Source organism: Ictalurus punctatus, chromosome 14, assembly GCF_001660625.3.
Source record: "Ictalurus punctatus breed USDA103 chromosome 14, Coco_2.0, whole genome shotgun sequence".
NCBI classification, from domain to species: domain Eukaryota; kingdom Metazoa; phylum Chordata; class Actinopteri; order Siluriformes; family Ictaluridae; genus Ictalurus; species Ictalurus punctatus.
This window is the reverse complement of record NC_030429.2, coordinates 15,424,956-15,443,257: the sequence shown is the minus strand read 5'-3', so window position 1 is coordinate 15,443,257 and position 18,302 is coordinate 15,424,956. Positions and strand designations below refer to the sequence as shown.

The 18,302-nt window shown below is 36.7% G+C and overlaps 1 protein-coding gene across 3 annotated transcripts; it reads left to right on the top strand.

The window, feature by feature from the left end:
• Positions 1 to 1,150: 1,150 nt before the first annotated feature.
• Positions 1,151 to 18,238, top strand: ca12 (carbonic anhydrase XII). Of its 3 annotated transcripts, XM_053685635.1 has the most exons (11): positions 1,357 to 1,692; positions 2,793 to 2,813; positions 6,077 to 6,256; positions 8,170 to 8,312; positions 9,188 to 9,283; positions 9,387 to 9,450; positions 9,582 to 9,739; positions 10,049 to 10,175; positions 12,577 to 12,597; positions 16,294 to 16,375; positions 17,543 to 18,238. In XM_053685635.1, the coding sequence occupies exons 1-11, from the start codon at positions 1,629 to 1,631 to the stop codon at positions 17,619 to 17,621; spliced, it is 1,035 nt and encodes a 344-aa protein (XP_053541610.1). In that variant the 5' UTR covers positions 1,357 to 1,628; the 3' UTR covers positions 17,622 to 18,238. The 3 variants fall into 3 exon arrangements, with proteins under 3 accessions (XP_047015767.1, XP_053541610.1, XP_017341234.1); XM_047159811.2 differs by lacking the exons at positions 1,357 to 1,692; positions 12,577 to 12,597; positions 16,294 to 16,375; positions 17,543 to 18,238 and adding exons at positions 1,151 to 1,340; positions 10,847 to 12,337; XM_017485745.2 differs by lacking the exons at positions 12,577 to 12,597; positions 16,294 to 16,375; positions 17,543 to 18,238 and adding an exon at positions 10,847 to 12,337.
• The last annotated feature ends 64 nt before the right edge of the window (positions 18,239 to 18,302 follow it).

Genomic DNA, 18,302 nt, shown 5'->3' with positions numbered 1-18,302 from the left:
ATGTTGACACTGAAGCCAATGTCTTTGAAACCATGTTCAAGACATTTCCCAATTTTTATTTCACAAGCTATGTTCCATTTTCTTTATGATATTCTATATTGCAGTGGCTCTCAAAGTGTGGTATGGGGACCCCCAGGGGTTCATAAAGTATAACCAGGGGTCTGTGAGGCAAATAAGTTCAAAATGGACCTAATTGGCTCTGTCAGTGGAACGTTCTTGAACAAAATGCTCGATGGAACCAATAAATAGTCAGAATAGTTTTGTACAAATTCAGATAATGAGCATAACGTAAAACAAATCTGTGCTGACGTGGTCCATGGAATTGATTTTACAGGGGTCTCTTGCTGCTATGGTATTCATTAATATGGTCAATAATAGGAATATAATTTTTTACTTTGTTTTTAAACAAAACAAAGGAAGCAAACAAAGCTTTTTAAATTCAGCATATTGCCTTATAATATGGATTATATGGTTGCGACCTCACTGCTTCAGGGTTCCCATTGATCCTGAGCTCAGGTTACTGAAATGAAAGAATGAATGAATGAATGCATAAATATGCACAAAATGAATTTAAACCAAATAACCAGCCGTCATGTACATTCTCAGAAAAATGGTTCTAAACTGTGCCTTTCCTTGTTGCTGACATGGTACCTTACCTTTTGTACCTATAAAATGTGGATACATATGAAATGTGGATACATAATTGTATATAAACCTGTAGATATAATAATGTACTTTAAAAATGTAAGGTACATAATTGTATGTTTATGAGTCATCCTAATTACATTTATCACTCGCTGTCTAACTCTCACTCATTTTCAATAGCTGCTTTATCCTGGTTAGAGTGCTTACGATGGATCCAGAGCCTATCCTGGACGGGATACCACTCCACAGAAGTGAACCATATACACACAATCACACGCTGATTCTCACACATAGAAATAATTTATCTTATCTGTTTATTGGCCTATTTGGGAGGTGGGAGGAAACCAGAGGACCTAGAGGAAACCCATGTGGACACAATAAGAACATGCAGAAGAATGCAGGCAGTCACTGGAGTCAGATTCGAAACCAGGACCCTGGAGTGTGCTCTCTCTCTCTCTCTCTCTCTCTCTCTCTCTCTCAGAGGTCCGCGAAATGTTGTTTTACAGTTAAAGAGGTGCCTAATTGCAAAAAAAGTTGAACTGTTTCCTGTATAATGTCCTCCTCTCTGTCTCCCCCTGTTGGCTGCAGCAGTCGCGCGCTCCAAACTTCCACTTGTCCGTCTTTTTCCCCTTGTTTTTTCTACTCAGAGGGCTCGACACGACGCATCTGGATCAAATTCTGATGTAAACTTTGAGGTAAAGATTACGCATAATTGCCGTTTCTGACATAATGCATAATGCTTTGTTTTGCCTCAGTGTTGTTCGTCTGTCTGAACCTAATTAGACTTCTATGAGGTCACACGCGCTCCTAAAAGCCGGCTGAACTAACGCGGTCTGTTCCGACATCGCGGAGACGTCACGCCCGAGACAGCATACAGAACCATGCTTAAGTATATAAGGCTCTTCTGCACACCTTAGTTATGATTTCTTACATGAGACAGCAAACAGAGGAGAGAGCGAGCAGATTTACTTCGTTAGGCTATAATGGGCATCATGTCGTTTCCTCTCCTAATAATGATCCTAATAGCGTTTCCACTGTCCTCCAATGGTAAGATTTATTTATTTATTTTTATTTTGTTCAAATATTTTACAAGGTTGGGATTTTCAGATATTCTGTTTTGCATGCTTTTATACTGCTTGAGTGTTTTGCCTGATGTGATGTTGCATTAAACCTAAGCTATATTCTGCTTTTAGACTGAAAAGTGCAAGTATTTGTTTCACACTACATTCTGTTTAAAAACACATAGTTGTGTTTTTAAACACAGAGTTGTGGGTCTCTGAATGTGCTGGTATGGAAGTTAGTAACCATAGAAACAAGGCTCTGATACAGAATGAAGTTGAGACTTTTGCATGAACAGACTGCGGTTTACATGGGCCAAAATACAAAAGCATTGAAATTAGCTTCCATTAAACAATATAGCAGAAGTAGTGCTGAATATATATGGTATTTCAACTGCAATAATATTGTGATCTTCCCGAGACTGAGGTGAAAGCAGCAGAAATAACTGTGGACTGCAGTGTTTTTAGCATGCTATATTGTTAGGATTGTTGATCGGGAAACTTATATTAGAAACATAATTGGAATGATAATAATTAAGAACATCATTCAGCACAGCACTCAAAAACATTCTCATGCTCATTGATCATTGTTGTCTAGTGGAAATTGTGACCAGTGCCATTCAAACCTTTTTTCCCCCCTCACAGTCTTATAAGTACTGATTCACTTTTAACTTTATTATTATCTGTATTATTCCTGCGTTATGACTCATGGTTTTGGTCTCTCAGTAGAGAAGTGTGGCTTTCAGCCCTTACTGTACATTAACATTCTCTATTAATCTCCATGGACCTCTAAGTGAACACAACTACGTGTCAGACACTCAGCTGGAGACAGGATTGACTGAAATATTTGCACTAATCAGGCTGTAACCACAGACACTGGTGCGGCACTGGAATGCATTATTTTCTTTGAATTAGGAGTCTCTGTATGCATCACCCAAGTAGATCAGAGACGTGGGCTCAGAAATAATGACCCTTATATTGAGTGTAATAGCTCGTTCCCAGACTTCATTTAAAATTGTTTTTGGGTTCAGAATGATTTATTGACTGTTTCTCTCTCTCTCTCTCTCTCTCTCTCTCTCTCTCTCTTAGGTGGAAAATGGACATATGATGGTAAGTGAAACAGTACAGTATTATCTGATTTGCTCAATTAAAAATAGAAGATGATGGTATTATGCTTAGCCCTATATAGATCAGATATTGTAGTCTCTTTATTGGGGTCTCTTTATTATGGATAGAAAAGTCACAAAAGTCACCTGGTTAGGGATTGAAAATTGAAGCAGAATATACCATAAAGACTGTGGATAAGAATCTTTCCCCTTCTCGTTTCACCCAATGACTTTAAAGAATGACCGCTCACATTAGGCATTTCTTGCTTAAAAAGTACAATTTGTATTTTGTCGAATTTATTGAAGCTCATTTAAATTCAAACATAATGCACTAAATGTCAGGTTCTTGTTTATGCACCATATGAAGACAAGTTTCATTTACCGAAGCACTGTACAGTTAACTAACACGGTACAGTTAGTTAAGCAAATGTCAGGTTAGTCAAGCACTCTCTCCTATCCACATGACTATCATTTGACAGTCAATTTAGCTAAGACAAGCTACTGTAACAGAATATTTGAGAGCCAGTGACTGTATAACACCGATGCACTGAAATGTTGCTTTTACAGTTTCTGGAATGAACCATTCCTAAAGCTGTCCCCTAATGAACACATATGAATGGGATCTTTTCCATTCATATAAAGCTAAGTTTAGTTGAATTGGCCATCAGACCACTGGCTCTCAGGACCTGCTGGGACCAGATGAGTAAAAAAAAACTCCTCTCTTTCATGCTATGTGGATGAATACCATTTTACCTCTCAATGACAACGTCCACAGGAAACACACTAGTAGTTTGTGGCTTTATACTGTATATCTGAGCCACGTAAACCATTGAACTGCTTGTGACTGAAAATTTGCATCATGTTATGTCATCTGCCTTTTAGCTTAACATGCTAAGACTTTAGTAAGAGCATTGCTGCTTTTGCTATGTTGTCATAATTTGTGTCCTTTGAGATGTTTAGTTCATTTAGTGTTTGGAATTGCTTATAGGGATCTCAGAATTTCTGCATTCATGGTGCCATGTCATCTGTGCTGAAGGTCTTTACGGGTTAACCACAAGTACTTTGTGTGATTACAGTGCTGTAACTAACCCAAATTAAATCGGCAAATGAAATGAACAGTGAGCAATTATGCCCAAAAGAGAATGGATTGCTTTTAATAGTCCCAGTTGCCTGCCTTTAAGAAAACTTACGTCAAGGATAATGATGTCAGCAGTCAGCTACTTGGAGCCAATTACTTTTCTCTTCTTATTTCTGCATAGGTCTTATTTTATTGCTTTACTATTTTGAAGTATATTTTGTTAGGAAATTGCCAGCAAATATATTTGCTATATGTAGTTGGATTTAATACTCACTGCTGTTCAAACCCAACCACCCCGGAAGCTGTGCAGCCCTGGGCTCTGGAGGGTTTAGTGACTGACATAATGTATGATAGAAAAGAAAAAAGACTGACTATATATGTATGCAACATTGAATATTGCATCAGAATGAGTTACAGTTCGCTTATGGGTTACAGTGTGTGTGTGTGATGGGAATTATGGCTCTTTTCAGTGAGTCAGATCATTTGGATCAGCTCACCAATTAGAGTCAACTATCTTGGCTCCCATCCAACAAATTCCCATATATTGCCACGTATTTCTAACCTGGACAAAGTTTGTGATTATTTTTGACTTCAGAATACATCTGGTTTTTCATTCTGTGATTTCCAGCAGTCTTTAAAGGTTATTCTCATACATCACATTGTATGAGAATGTGCGACAATATTCTCCACGTCAGATAATAGGATGAAGATCCTCTAATGATAGACCTGTGATTAAAGAACTTTTCTTTGTTCCATTTACATCATCAATCAGCATGATCAGGAAACACATTTTTTTCTTGTCCATTCTTATGTTCCAGCTATAGTTGCCATCACCAATACCATATTGGTAGCTGTCCTGTGAGTTTAGTCTTATCCTATGCCGCCCTCCTTTTGGCGGCTTTTAGATGCTTTTTTTATTAATTTTTTTTACGATGTGTGATTTTTGCCTGTGATAGAAAAATCAGTACACCAGATTGCATAAACAGATGGAAAAACAACCCAGTTCATATATGTGAGACGGCTCTCAAAGCAAGCCTGGTTGATGATAATGAAATACACTTTAACATTATATATGTTGGTTGCAAAGGTAAAAAAAGGAACACAAGATGTAAAATGTTATTTGAATGTCAAGCTACTGTTTTTCCCTGCTGCTGTTATGTCCAACATTGTCACATTTGGTAGTTCATCTAATCGTATATTTTTTTTAATAAATGATGCTGGAGTAGAAAGAGACACCACCATTGGCAGTGACACCACCATTGGCACATTATGGACAGCTATTCCTTTGTCACACTGACTGACACACTGAGTCACAGAGGACATTTTCATGATGGTGAATGATAAAACCGAATATCAGGCTCTTTTAGTACTGTTTCATTGTGTCTCTATTGACATTTGTTCTTTCAGTTATTTATGAGCATTGCGGTATGGTTGGCAGCTTCTGGGCCTATGGGCTATTACAAACACCAGACTTCTTTTTTGGTTTTGTGGTTAGGCAGCTGCATGAGTCTAAAAGAGATGCCCTCTTTTGGCAGAGAAAACAGTTTGTCATATGTTACCATGTTATGATGTCATACCTCATTTTAGTAAACATTTTGGAACAAGCTAACAAATTCCTCTCCCTCTATACCACGGTCAATTCAAGACTGTTTGTTTATTTTAGTGACTGGATATATAATATAGAAAGTTTTGTTTGTTTGTTTTTGTTTTATACAATTTATTAATTTTGGATTTTATACAGGGTAACTAGCTCAGAGCCAAGCAATTCCTAGAGCTTCTGTTCAAAATCCAAACAAACCCTTTTCTGTCTGCAGGCTACATGTTTGTCTTCTCAGTTTTGAATCAGCCTTGTATATGCAAGATCATTGTGAACCATACACAAGCAACATGTGCTGGAACTTTAGAACTATTTATTTATTTATTTATTTATTATTTATTTTGGGCACTTCTTCTAAAAGGCGACACTTTGAACATCCATTGAGCTTTATTATAGAAGCAGTTATGCATAAAACACAATTTCCAAAAATCTGACCTAGCTAAAAAAAGACAAAAAAAACCCCCAGCAGTTCAGAGAAAGTTCGCAGTCATAGTATCTGACTAAGTAACTTCATCTAAGATTTACCACAGCAAGGTATAATGCATTATGAGGGAATTTGTGCATAATTCTGGCATACTGCTGTTGGTTTTAGGGCCTGACGGAGAGCACCACTGGTCCAGGAATTACCCATACTGTGGAGGGACATTCCAGTCTCCCATAAACTTCCAGCCTGAGCTGCTGAGATTTGATCCAGATCTACTGCCCATTCAGCTGCAGAACTACAACCTGTCTAGCAAAGAGCAGCTCACCCTTAGCAACAATGGACACTCTGGTATGAGAGATCTCTGTTAAACATATCTACATTTAAAGAAGATTTATAGTAACATTTGGGTAAACTTCAAGAAATTTAAATACTCTAGGATTAGAATATCTAAGTAAGAAATTATTATTTATTGGGGGAAAAAAATCTAGATCCAAGTTGTAGCACATAAATATAGTAAACCATATACTGCAGACCTGCAACATACAGAATATTTGCACTACAGTTGATATTAACATTCATATACCAACTGTAAGACAAATTTAGGCTTATTGTAACTTAGCGTTATAGTAACCACTTCACCAAACAAGTGCACTTGCCATTAATAAACAACTCATTTAGAGTCCCTTTTGAAATCGGTGTATGGACAAGTCTATAAAATACAAAGATTATATGGATCACTTGATATTTATTTATTCATATTTAAATGGCAACAGTGGATAAACTCTAAAGGCTTCAAAAGCCTTTGACTGGCATTGTATGCTCAATTCATTCTCACTTTCCATGCTAACACTTTCTCACTTTCATAATAAATGCATACACAGACAAGTGAAATGTTAAACTGCCATTAAACTAGTGGAGACATGTCCATCAGCCACAACACTGAAGATATTCTTTCTTCTCAAGCCACGTTTCTAGTTCAGCATGGAAAAAATGACAACGTGATTTTTTATTTTTTTATATGTCAGGCACAGCAATTTTCTGTAATCACCCTCTTATTATGATAACTGTCCATGTGTACAAAAGTAACAATCAGCTCATATTTTAGGTAAGTAAAGTATGGAGTGTTCTTAGTCATGACTCACACAGCAGCTAATCTGTTAAACAACAAAGTGTGTGCCATCTCTTAGATGCGTCAATCTCATTTTCAGTTGTATATTTAGTCTAAAGCATGATAGTAGCCCTGGTAATCCTGGTTAAGAAAATAAATAGTGCCACATAAGCTACATGATCCTATTTTTATTCCATGTTGCATGCTTTGTGTGAGCATTTACTTTGAAAATTGTTACTTTTGTGCATTCTCTTTGAATTTGGGCATTTTCTAATCAGGCAACATACACTGCTGGTCAAAAATTTTGACACATTCATTCTTTATTTTTATCTTTCCACATTTTATAATAATAATAAAGTCATCAAAACTCTGGAATAACATAAATGGATCGATTGGAGTTATGTTTTGAAAAAAAATCCCAAATAAATCAAAATAATTTAATATTTTAACATCTTCAATGTAAACACCCCTTTTGCCTAGAATTTCTTGGCATTTTCTCATCCAGTTTCTGGAAGAATCCCCCTGAGATGCTTCTTAAACAGGATTAAAGGAGTTCCCACCTATGCTGGACTCTTATTTGCTGCTTTTTCTGAATATTTCACTCCAAGTCATCCATTTAAAAAATATATTTTTTGTAAATAAAATGTTAGTTTTCTAATGAAAGAATCAATATATTGGTACAATTATATTTTTGTCTACAACACCGATTTCAAACATTTAATCATACACCTTCAGATCGAAAGGTTTTTGAGATCATGAGAAACATTTCAGTCAAGTATCTCCAAACTTTTGATCAGTGGTGTATATGCCTATAACATGCCTATATGCCTTTCACAGACCTGCACTGGTGTTCAGGCTATGGCAGTTAAAACTCTCCTCAGCAGCTTAGAATAGAGAGGCGTTTGTGGTGTGACTGATGGATGCTCATCTTATAGCATCCTTGTGGTTTCAGTGGTGCTTGTGTTATGGAACAGTAGAGGCACACTGAGCTTTTGGATGTTAATGAGACGGACCGGATTTATGATAGTGTATTGCTTTTGAGCTCCTTATTGTATACATTGCCACATACCTACAGTGACGTCATTGCATTTCACATAAGCACCTGTGTGAGTCAGGTTATATGTGTGTTTGTGTTTGTGTTTAATAACCACAGTGCAGCTGTCTCTGCCTTCCCGGATGCATCTAGCTGGTTTGCCTTATCGCTACTCAGCAGCTCAGCTTCATTTCCACTGGGGCTCCTCTAACATGCCGATCGGCTCTGAACACACGATCAACGGCAAGCAGTTTGCTGCTGAGGTTAGACACTAATCGCTTTCTTTCGCTTTCATGGCATACACCCATTAGTAGAGACAAAGAGCTTATGGCTCATTCTTACTTTATAATTGACAGCGCATTTGGTGTCTGGTCTTGCGTCTTGGATTCCATCACAACCCATGATAATATTTCACCCAACAGAATATGTAACATTATGATTTTAGGCTTACAGACATTTGCAACTTAATGGGGTGGTCACACTAGGCTTTAAGCATGCATATTTTTGTTGGACGCCACTGTGAATAAGGACGGGAACGGGATGTAATTACATTTCACACTAGTAAAATGTCAGATAATATTTGAAGCAATAAAAAAAAAGTATATTTCCATCTGTTAAATATACCATCTTTTCATGTTTTCAATGAAACAACAAACCAGGCAGACTTTTTTTTATTATAAAGTAAAAAAAAAGTACAGGATAGCTCGATACCGCTAAAATTAGCGCTTCCATTATTGAATTTCTTTTTTTTGGTTTTGGGGTAAAATTGGGGTTAAACCACTAGAGTCACATGGATTACTTTTAATAATTCCTTTATGTACTTTTTGGATCTTGAATGGTTCGGTTACGTGGACATTTACATATAAACGGAGGGGCAGAAATCCCCCAGGTTTCCCTAAAAATGTCTTCAGTTGTGTTCCGAAGATGAATGAAAGTCTTGTGGGTTTGGAACAACATGAGGGTGAGTAATTGATGACAGAATTTTAATTTTTGGGTAAAGTATCCGTTTAAAATTAAGAAAACTCATAAGGAATGTAATGCCACTTAATATATAACTGTGTTAAGTAATATGTGTACAAGGTGATAATAAAGTGTACAAGGAAATTTTGTTCAACATTTTCCTCTCTGGTTTTCTCAGATGCATTTGGTTCATTTCAATTCTGCCAAGTATCCCAACATCTCCCTAGCAGTGGACAAGTCTGATGGTCTTGCTGTGCTTGGCGTTTTTATTGAGGTGAGCAGATATTTCAAGAAAAATGCTTTATTGTAAAGGTGTAAAAGTGCTCCATTTTAATGTTGTTTGTTTGTTTGTTTGTTTGTTTGTTTTTAATAATAAGGTGGGAGAGTTCAATCCTGCTTTCGACCAGTTCCTCAAATATGTCAAAGGCACTAAATACAAAGGTCGATTTATTTATTTATTTTAAAATTTAGGATTTGCAATAGTAAGAGTTCATTAATGATATTATATACTGTACCTAACTCCAGGCTGAAGCTCACATTTGTTCTGCATTTGTTCTTATTATATGTTACAGATCAGAAAGTGCAGGTGGCAGGTTTTAATATCCGGGAACTGCTTCCTGCCCGTCTGGATGAGTATTACCGTTATGATGGCTCTCTTACCACTCCCCCCTGCTACCCCAGCGTGCTCTGGACGGTGTTTAGGAATCCAGTCAGCATCTCTCGTGGACAGGTACAACTGCAAAAACCAGACACACCCTAACTTAACTACGACTAAGTGCAGAGGTTTTTAAGCTTTTCCTACTTAATGCTATAATAACACAGCAGATGGAATCAAGATAAAAAGGCTAAGTTTTCCAGAAACATTGAAGCAGAAAGCTCTTTATAGAAATGCAGAAAGTTAATAATGAGTTATTAAGTTTCAGCTATAAAACCATTACAGCCATCTCTGATTAATGCTATGTTATGATTTCAGCTACAAAACCATTACAGCCATCTCTGATTAATGCTATGTTTCTGTTCTTGCCATGTGTTTTTACAGTACTTGGCTTTAGCCACTGCTCTGTTCTCTTCTCATGCTCAAGAATCATCACCAGTGCCTCTGCTTGGGAACTACCGTAAACCCCAGCTAATGGACAACAGAGTGGCTCTGGTCTCCTTCCAGCAGGGTGAGTACTGCATGGGATACTTACTTTCGGGAAATGTATGGTAAATTCACTTGTTCAGTGGCTGCTTGATTAATTGCTTGGTTTGATATGAGAATGTGGCTTGTTCTAAGGCCCCTCTTCTTGTTCTCATTGCTTATGTGATGCCCTAAAGCCTGCTGGCTGCATGCTTTCTTGTACTCTTTGTCAACAAGCTTTTTTTTCCCTCAGTGGGTTGAACTACTGTGTGTTACACTTCAAATTAGATGCTTCCATGGACATAAAACTGACATTCAAACTCTGGTTAGAACCACGAGAAAGCTGTAAATGTTGTATGCTGGGATGAGAGTATATATAGTAGTCTAGAGAAAAGGCATTATTATACTAGCATGATCAAAGATAAAATCACTTCACAGCTGCTGCATTCTTGGTATCTTTCGCTGCAAATGAAGATATGATGTATAGGCATATCCCATTTTCACCTGGTTCTTATGGTTCTTTCTGCATGGTGCGTTTGCTTTCTTCTGAAGCTGAATTTTGTGATTATGTGAAAAGATGATCAGTCTACTGCTTTCCCAACATGACATACTGTACATGGTTTGAAGAAAGCCTTTACAGCTGAGGTAAAGGCTTTGAACTTTTTTAAACCTTTAAAGTTTGAAGTTTGAACTTCTTTAAACCTGTGTGTGGTGCAGGTTGGGGACTGTATGGTACCACTTCAGTGGCGTCTCCCATGCAGAGGAGGCTGGTCATCCAACAGCTACTGAATGGAGACCTTGCAGATCTTGCAGATGGAGAACTGCACCATCTTTTGCCAAAGCTCCAAAGAAAGCCTTGGGCTGTTAAAAAGTGGAGGAACAATCCAAAGCAACAGCACTTGGGCCAAGTCACTGAGAAACATCAGAAGAACAAGGGGCTTTACACCACTGGAAACAATCCGTCGGTCTTGAAGTACCCCCATGCAAACTCCTATATGGGGATGTTTGTTATAAATGATGATGCGTTGTGTTTTATAGCCATGGAAAAAAATGTATCTGTTTGGCTCAGGAGGCATCATGCAGATGCTCAGTTGATCCGAGCTCTGAGAAAAGAAGTGTTTCCAGAGCTGAACCTGAAGAGCTACTTAAACTGCAGGTCTGATTTGGATCTGCAAACAATCAGATACCTTCTTCGTTCCAGACCCAGTGATGAGGCAAATGAGCTGGATCAGGTCCTGACCAAAGTCAGTCAGGGGCATAAGCAGAGGCCCATGACACAGCACCGGGGCTCAGCACTGACCAAGCTAACTAGGCAGACCCAAGCTGCTGTCCGGAATAATAGCCACAATATGGTGCCTACTAATCACAGACTGCAGCCTATGGAGTGGGAGGATTAAAACCCCACTGAAGCCATAAACACAGGCTGCAGAGCGCATTATAATAGTCATCAAAGACCTTCTATCATGCAGGCTCTGAACATTTTGTTCTTAAAAACCTCTGTTAAATTTTAACCAGACTTTTAGTAGTATTTATGCGGCCGTGGGTTTATGGGCTCAGGAGGTAAATGTTACTTTTACAGAAAGAGACAGTGAAAACTACAAATGGCAGAAATAGTGATATTTATGTGACAATTGATGCATAGGCGTTTATATAGTTATACTGTACAGGTGTGGTTTCAGCATTTTAAACAAATCTTTCTAAATATCCTTTCAAATTTGTGTGATATTGGTATGAGCAATAATTTGGATACAATTATTCCCTGTCTCCTGCAGTAGAATTTTTTTTCTTTCTTTTTTCTTTTTTTTCTTTCTTTTTTCTTTTTTTCCAACTAGGAAGAAAGTGCAGATGACATGAAAAAAAGGATTTAAGACAGTGTATGTAAAATTAATAGAATATGACTCTTTCTTGGTAGGAAGATATTTTTGTATTTTATTGGGTTTGGTTCCATTCTATTTGTGTCACAATAATTACATAGTAAAGCAATTACAACCATACAAAGTGGAAAACTGTAGCAAAACATGAAAAATAATGGTGCTTAACTACATAAACATTCCAGTGTTTTCTGTAAGAGTGTCCGGCGGCTTTAGATGTGTGTTTAGACCAAAGCAAAAGTGCAAAGGAAGGACCTTTTGTGGATCGCTAAACAATTTTGAATGGAGTATCTTGATCATGATGTGTAGAACAAAATACAATAAAGCATTTAAACTACATACGTGTTGCTTTTCATTACATTTTCACTTCTGGTGCTTTTTAAAATTTTTGCTTTATAAGGTAGTTTCAGTATTTTCATGTATGAAGTATGAGGTGCTATAGTAGTATATTAATAGTACATAATTAAAATGATTACACATTGTAGTCTATTTTTTCTGCAATAAAACTGTAACTTCAGCACAGTCCTCTTTCTTTCTTAAGGTGTTTTTCTTCTTTCCTCTTTTTGTCTCAATAAGGTGACTTAACTTGGAGCTGGGGTATGTGATATGTTTTAACATCAGCAATGTTATATGCCTTCTCTCTCACCTCACTGACATCCTCATTTCTAATGACATGCAAGACCTATTGCACTGTGTGTATGAATAAGGTATAAGGCAGTGGAGTGATGCATGGCCACTGAACTGTCCCTTTGATAATTTACAATTCATCATACTTCCAAGGCATTATGCATGCAACCAAAATCACATTTTAATTTGCATAAGTGTGTACATATAATACCACAGTGGCTTTAGGGTTTTGCATGGTTCACTGACATTTCAATGTATACATATCATCATAACATTTGCTTGTCACAAGTGGTCTTTATGGTATTTATGTGGCTGGCATTACCATAACATTAATCATAACTAAATAACATGTTTTACTTTATTCAAAGATTAAAACATAAATGTGATTCTACAAACGATATCACAGTGAAGTTCTACCTTGTATACTATATAGGTACATACTGTTAATTTTATACCTTGGAATCTTAATAAATCTCATGGTTAGTGTGTTACTTAAATCATTTTTATACACATACAATTGATTCAAAACCAGATTCCTCTGGACCCTGGCAAAATAACCACACTGAAAGTTTATTTTGGTTCTTCAGAGCAACTCATCCAGAGGGAAAATGTAATGGTAAAAGAAAAGATTTCTGCATAGGACATCATAAGCTTCAATCGTATGTATGAACCTCATTTTAGTGCTGTCCATTAATGGAACCTACACTGGCTTACATAAATACTAAACCCCCTTGTGGGTACTTACAGTGCCCTCCACTAATATTGGCACCCTTGGTAAATATGAGCAAAGACGGTTGTGAAAATTGTCTTTATTGTTTAAACTTTTGTTCTTGTGTTCACCTGTGAGGTGAACTGAAGAGGAGAGTAAACAAAGCATGGATGTCGAAATTTGAAGGATCTGGAAAGATTCTGTGTGGAGGAATGGTCTCAGATCCCTTGCTGTGTATTCTCCAACCTTATCAGGCATTATAGGAGAAGAGGTGCCATGAGAGCAGAGTATTTTTGTGAATTATTTTAACAAAAGATCAAAAGGTTAAACAATAATTTCACAGCCTTCTTTGCTCATATTTACCAAAGGTACCCATATTAGTGGAGGGCACAGTATGCAAAGTTCCCTTGAAATTTTCTACATGTTCAGTTACAACCTAGAACTGCTATCTGAAGTCAGATAATTAGTTTACTGGAGTCCAAGTTTATACAATTAAAGTGTCATGTGATCTCAATATAAATACACCTGTTCGTGAAAGGCCCCAGAGTTTGTTAGAGAACACAGGTCTGGGACAATGTTCTTTAGTTATTAAAAAGTCATCTCACGGAGCATCCATTATTTTAAAAAATGTGCTGTGTGTAAATTATATGTGCTACAGAATATATCAAATTCTAGCCTTTCTAAATGTTAGTTAGAAAGACATGTGAGAGCTTTGTGATCAAAATTAGAATTGTAGGCTTTCTTAGGCTAACTTGAAGAGACTAAATGTTAGCCCACAGATTCTTTGGTACTTTTTCTAAAGGCTTGGTATGTAGAATGAACTACAGCACTTATTTTCTTATGAGAAATCTAAGTAAATATTATATTGCTGTTAATTTCAGTAGAAATTCTCAAATATTTTCTATGATTCTATGTGAATTTTATATGTGTACAGCCCATTTTAAGTTCCTCAGAAGAGTTCCACCACTGTCCTATTCCAAGATTTTGGATTCAGCTAAACCTTTTGTTATATAGTCCCATTTTCATGCAGAACTGTTCCGTACTGCATTGAGACCTCTGTAGCATCTAAATATTATTTATATGTGCAAAGTACATTTTGTAGTTTGTTTATTCAGTCTTTTTCATTTATCTTGGTGTGGAATACACCCTGGATGGGATGTTTTACATAGTATGGGGGCATCTCCTCAACCACCATTAGTGTGTAGCATCCACCTGGATGATGCGACGGCAGCCATAGTGCAGCAGAATGCCCACTACACACCAGCTATTAATGGAGAGGAGAGAGTGGAAAGAGTTATACCTCTACTCTTTACAAGAAGTGTCCTGGAGTTTTTAATGACCACAGAGAGTCAAGACCTCAGTTTAACGCCTCATCTGAGAGACTGTGCAGTTTTTATAGTACAGTGTCCCCGTCACTACACTGGGACATTAGGCCCCACACAGACCACAGGGTGAGCACCACCTGCTGGCCTCACTAATACCACTTCCAGCAGCAACCTTAGTTTTCCCCTGGAGGTCTCCCATCCAGGTACTGGCCAGGCTCAACCCTGCTTAGCTTCAGTGGGAAGCCAGGCAAAAACGGCAAGGACAGGGCTTTGACAGAGGAAAGAAATGGGAAGAACTTGGAAGAATCTGGCTCTAGAAGGAAATTGGAGAACCTGTAGGAAACCTAGTAGCTTTTAAGGTCATCATCATGTAAATTCACCTTTTGATCGTTTTGTCCAGCTCACATCTGAAGTCTTGTTATACACCATGCAATTTTTAGAAAATAGTTCTATAATTTCAAGAGCTGAAAGCACTTCTTTTCTGACTTCCTGTGTACAGTAGACTACATTTGTGATACCTTTTCTGCAGGATGAGTCATCCACGTTTGCATGGCCTGGAAAATACCTGTCATTATTTTCCTCCTTGGGGCCTAATTTGATCTTTCATGGCATATTACTCCAGTGTATAATTAAGAGCTAACTGTTCTGTCTGTTCTATCTGTAGGCTTATAACAGGCTTTAAAATAGACACGTGTGAAGAACTAAACTACACTCCTAAGCAAAAAGGTTCCACAGAATGCAATCAGAACTAAAAAAAACAAACATCCTCACACAGTACAGAAAATTGTATTTTATTCACTTTTATGAAAAGTGTACAATATTTGTTGCAGAAATATTGGTTACATTAATGTACTGTGTGCATTACGATGAGTAGTCCCTCCAGGATTTTGCGATCGCAGAAAAGAACACATAATCCAACAAATGCTGCAATATTTGGGGGAACTTTAAATTTTTCAAAATTAGCACAGATTTTCAGCAGATTTGGGCCAAGATGCATCATGTGACGTCATCGCAACGTGCTTTCAGCCAAAGTCCCCTTCGATTAACATGTGTCGAACATGAGGACAGCTAAAAGGTCTTTCACTGTGAAAGACTGTGCAATTTTGCCAATTCAAGTAGTTTTCCAAAAAAACAGCCACCACAAACTCGAGCATTTTTTGCCATCACAAAAAAACCTCCTGTACAGACTGAATGAGGTTCAGACACCACTGTTTCTTTGAATATTTAATTGTCTAAAATATATTTATTAATTTATTTTTACATAGTATTGGGTGACTGAACACTACATTTTAAACATATTGTCTTTTAAACATATACTAATAACTGGTAATAACATCATGGTGATGAATTTGTGTGGGCAAAATATCTCTAATGTTTTTACTAAGCTATGTATCAGATGATTAAACCACTCTGTTCTAAATTACCATTCACCAGATACTTTTATCCAAATTCACTTACAAGTGAGGCAGAAAAAATCTGACCAGCAACCTCTGTGTATTTTCCATAAAACGCCTTTAGATGCATTATTCTGTAACCATTAACCATTGATGCACACTTAAACACATCTCACTCTCATGTCATATTGTGTCTCAGAACCCTGTATATATACACTCACAATTGGTACTCTTACAGGCGCTCTGATCTCTTTAGTAGTGGCCTCTGGGTTGGGCATCCTGTTCATCATCACACTCATTTGGTGCTTTTTAAAGAATAGGTAACGTAAGGATATTTTTACTATATTGCTTGTTGTGAGGTGAATTTAAACCCAAGGTTATTGTGTAATTAGTAGTTACTTAACAAAGACTTGTTGACTAACTTGTGAGGTAATGAGATAATACCCCCATATATAACAAAATCCATATGTTTCACTGTTATACAGCCAGAAATATCAGTGACTAAATTATATAAAGTAACTTTTATGCTGACAAATCTGTAAACACTGTTATTATTGAAATGCTAGCAACACATAAATATCTAGGATTATCTAGTTTGCTCTTAATATAAAAGTGATGAGGAAATAAATTAAATGTCAGAGCATGAGAAAACCTGCAACAATAAAATGATATCAACCAAACACACTCAAAATATGAATATAGGGTTAATATGAAGGATATTTTATTAGAAAAAAAAAAAAACCTTCTGTCTAAAACTCTGATGTGATAGATTTAATAGAAATGGGACAAAATTGAACCTAATGTGTTTATTCTACAGCACCTAAGTAAGTAAATTGTATTTATTGTCTCTTGACCAAAGTGCTGTATACAGTGCAATAGTTAAACAAGATCAAAATTGCATCTATAACCCTGTCCTTTGTAAGAACGAAAGCTAACATTTCTACCTAATAACAACCTAAAATATTTTATGTCTTTTACTTGCAAAGATGATTTTCATGATACGCATCCATACCTTTTTACAATAAACAAATACATTAATGAGGGGAAAAAAAGAAATAAAATGCCATAAGATGTATTAATTACTATAACACTTCTGTGCATCTCATACTGTGCTTTTATTTATCATATTTGCAAAATGTATTAACAAGTAAAAGTAAACATGAAGCACCACCTTGAAAAGTGGTGAAGTCACAGTAGCAAATACACAGTCGTCAACATGACTGTGACTCACACACCTCTTTAATGAAATCGTACAGACCATTAACCTTAGAGCTGTGTCAGCAACAATCTGTTTAAATAGACAACCACAGACCACCACTGCTGAATCACTGATTACAAAATATACTCACAGCATTTCATGTAATATTACTATTATTTTTTTGTAATAATCTGACTAGAAGGAATGAATTAGAGGTCACTCACAAATTATGGCACTAACAAGTAGAGTACGCAGCATGTCAATTTTATGCATGAAAATGTGTCTTCAGGTCAAAGGCTGACCAAGAGACTATAAAAGCTGATGGATGCAAGCCGTTGGAGGGAAAAGAGAAGAGCACAGGCGTGTAACTCAGTCTTTGTAACACCACATCTGAAGACCTGGGCAATGAAGTTACTTCAAATTTAAACCTTTGAAAAGTATACATGAAGCCGAATCCTGGGAAGAACCCCATACATCTTTTATGTTTGTATTTCTGACCTTGACTTAAGGGTTTATATACAGTACTGTGAAAAAGTCTTAAGCACATGCAAAGAAATGCTGTAGAGCAAAAATGCCTTCAAAAATAATTAAATTAAATGTTTCTACATACACTATAAAGTGCAGTAAATAGTAATAAATGAAACTAAGTCAATATTTGTTGTGATGACCCTTAGCTTTAAAAAAAACAAAATTGGTAGCCATGGTACAATGTGTGCAGTTTTATAAGGAAATGAGCTGTAAGTTTTATTGCGCATCTTGCAGAATCAACCACGGTTCTTCTGGAGACTTTGTCTGTTGCACTTGCTTCTTATTTTTGTAGCAAAACCCAGCAGCCTTCAATATGTCTGTGTCTGAAAAGTGTTCTCTTATATAATATGCTACTTTCTTTACTGACATACAAACATTTTTCTTTTAACATTTAATTTTGGGCTGGAAAACTGTTTGGAATTTAGTCGTAAAATAAAAATCTATAACAAAGTTTGTCCCAAAAATAAATTGGGTTCCCTAAGCCTTTTGCACAGTAATGTTTGTATGTATGTATGTATGTG

Bases quoted from the DNA above. Each gene is read 5' to 3' on its own strand.
- ca12 (XM_017485745.2), top strand. From the start codon at position 1,629: ATGGGCATCATGTCGTTTCCTCTCCTAATAATGATCCTAATAGCGTTT. The intron at 8,313-9,187 runs GTTAGACACTAA...TGGTTTTCTCAG, and splicing joins GCAAGCAGTTTGCTGCTGAG to ATGCATTTGGTTCATTTCAA. The intron at 9,284-9,386 runs GTGAGCAGATAT...TTTAATAATAAG, and splicing joins TGCTTGGCGTTTTTATTGAG to GTGGGAGAGTTCAATCCTGC.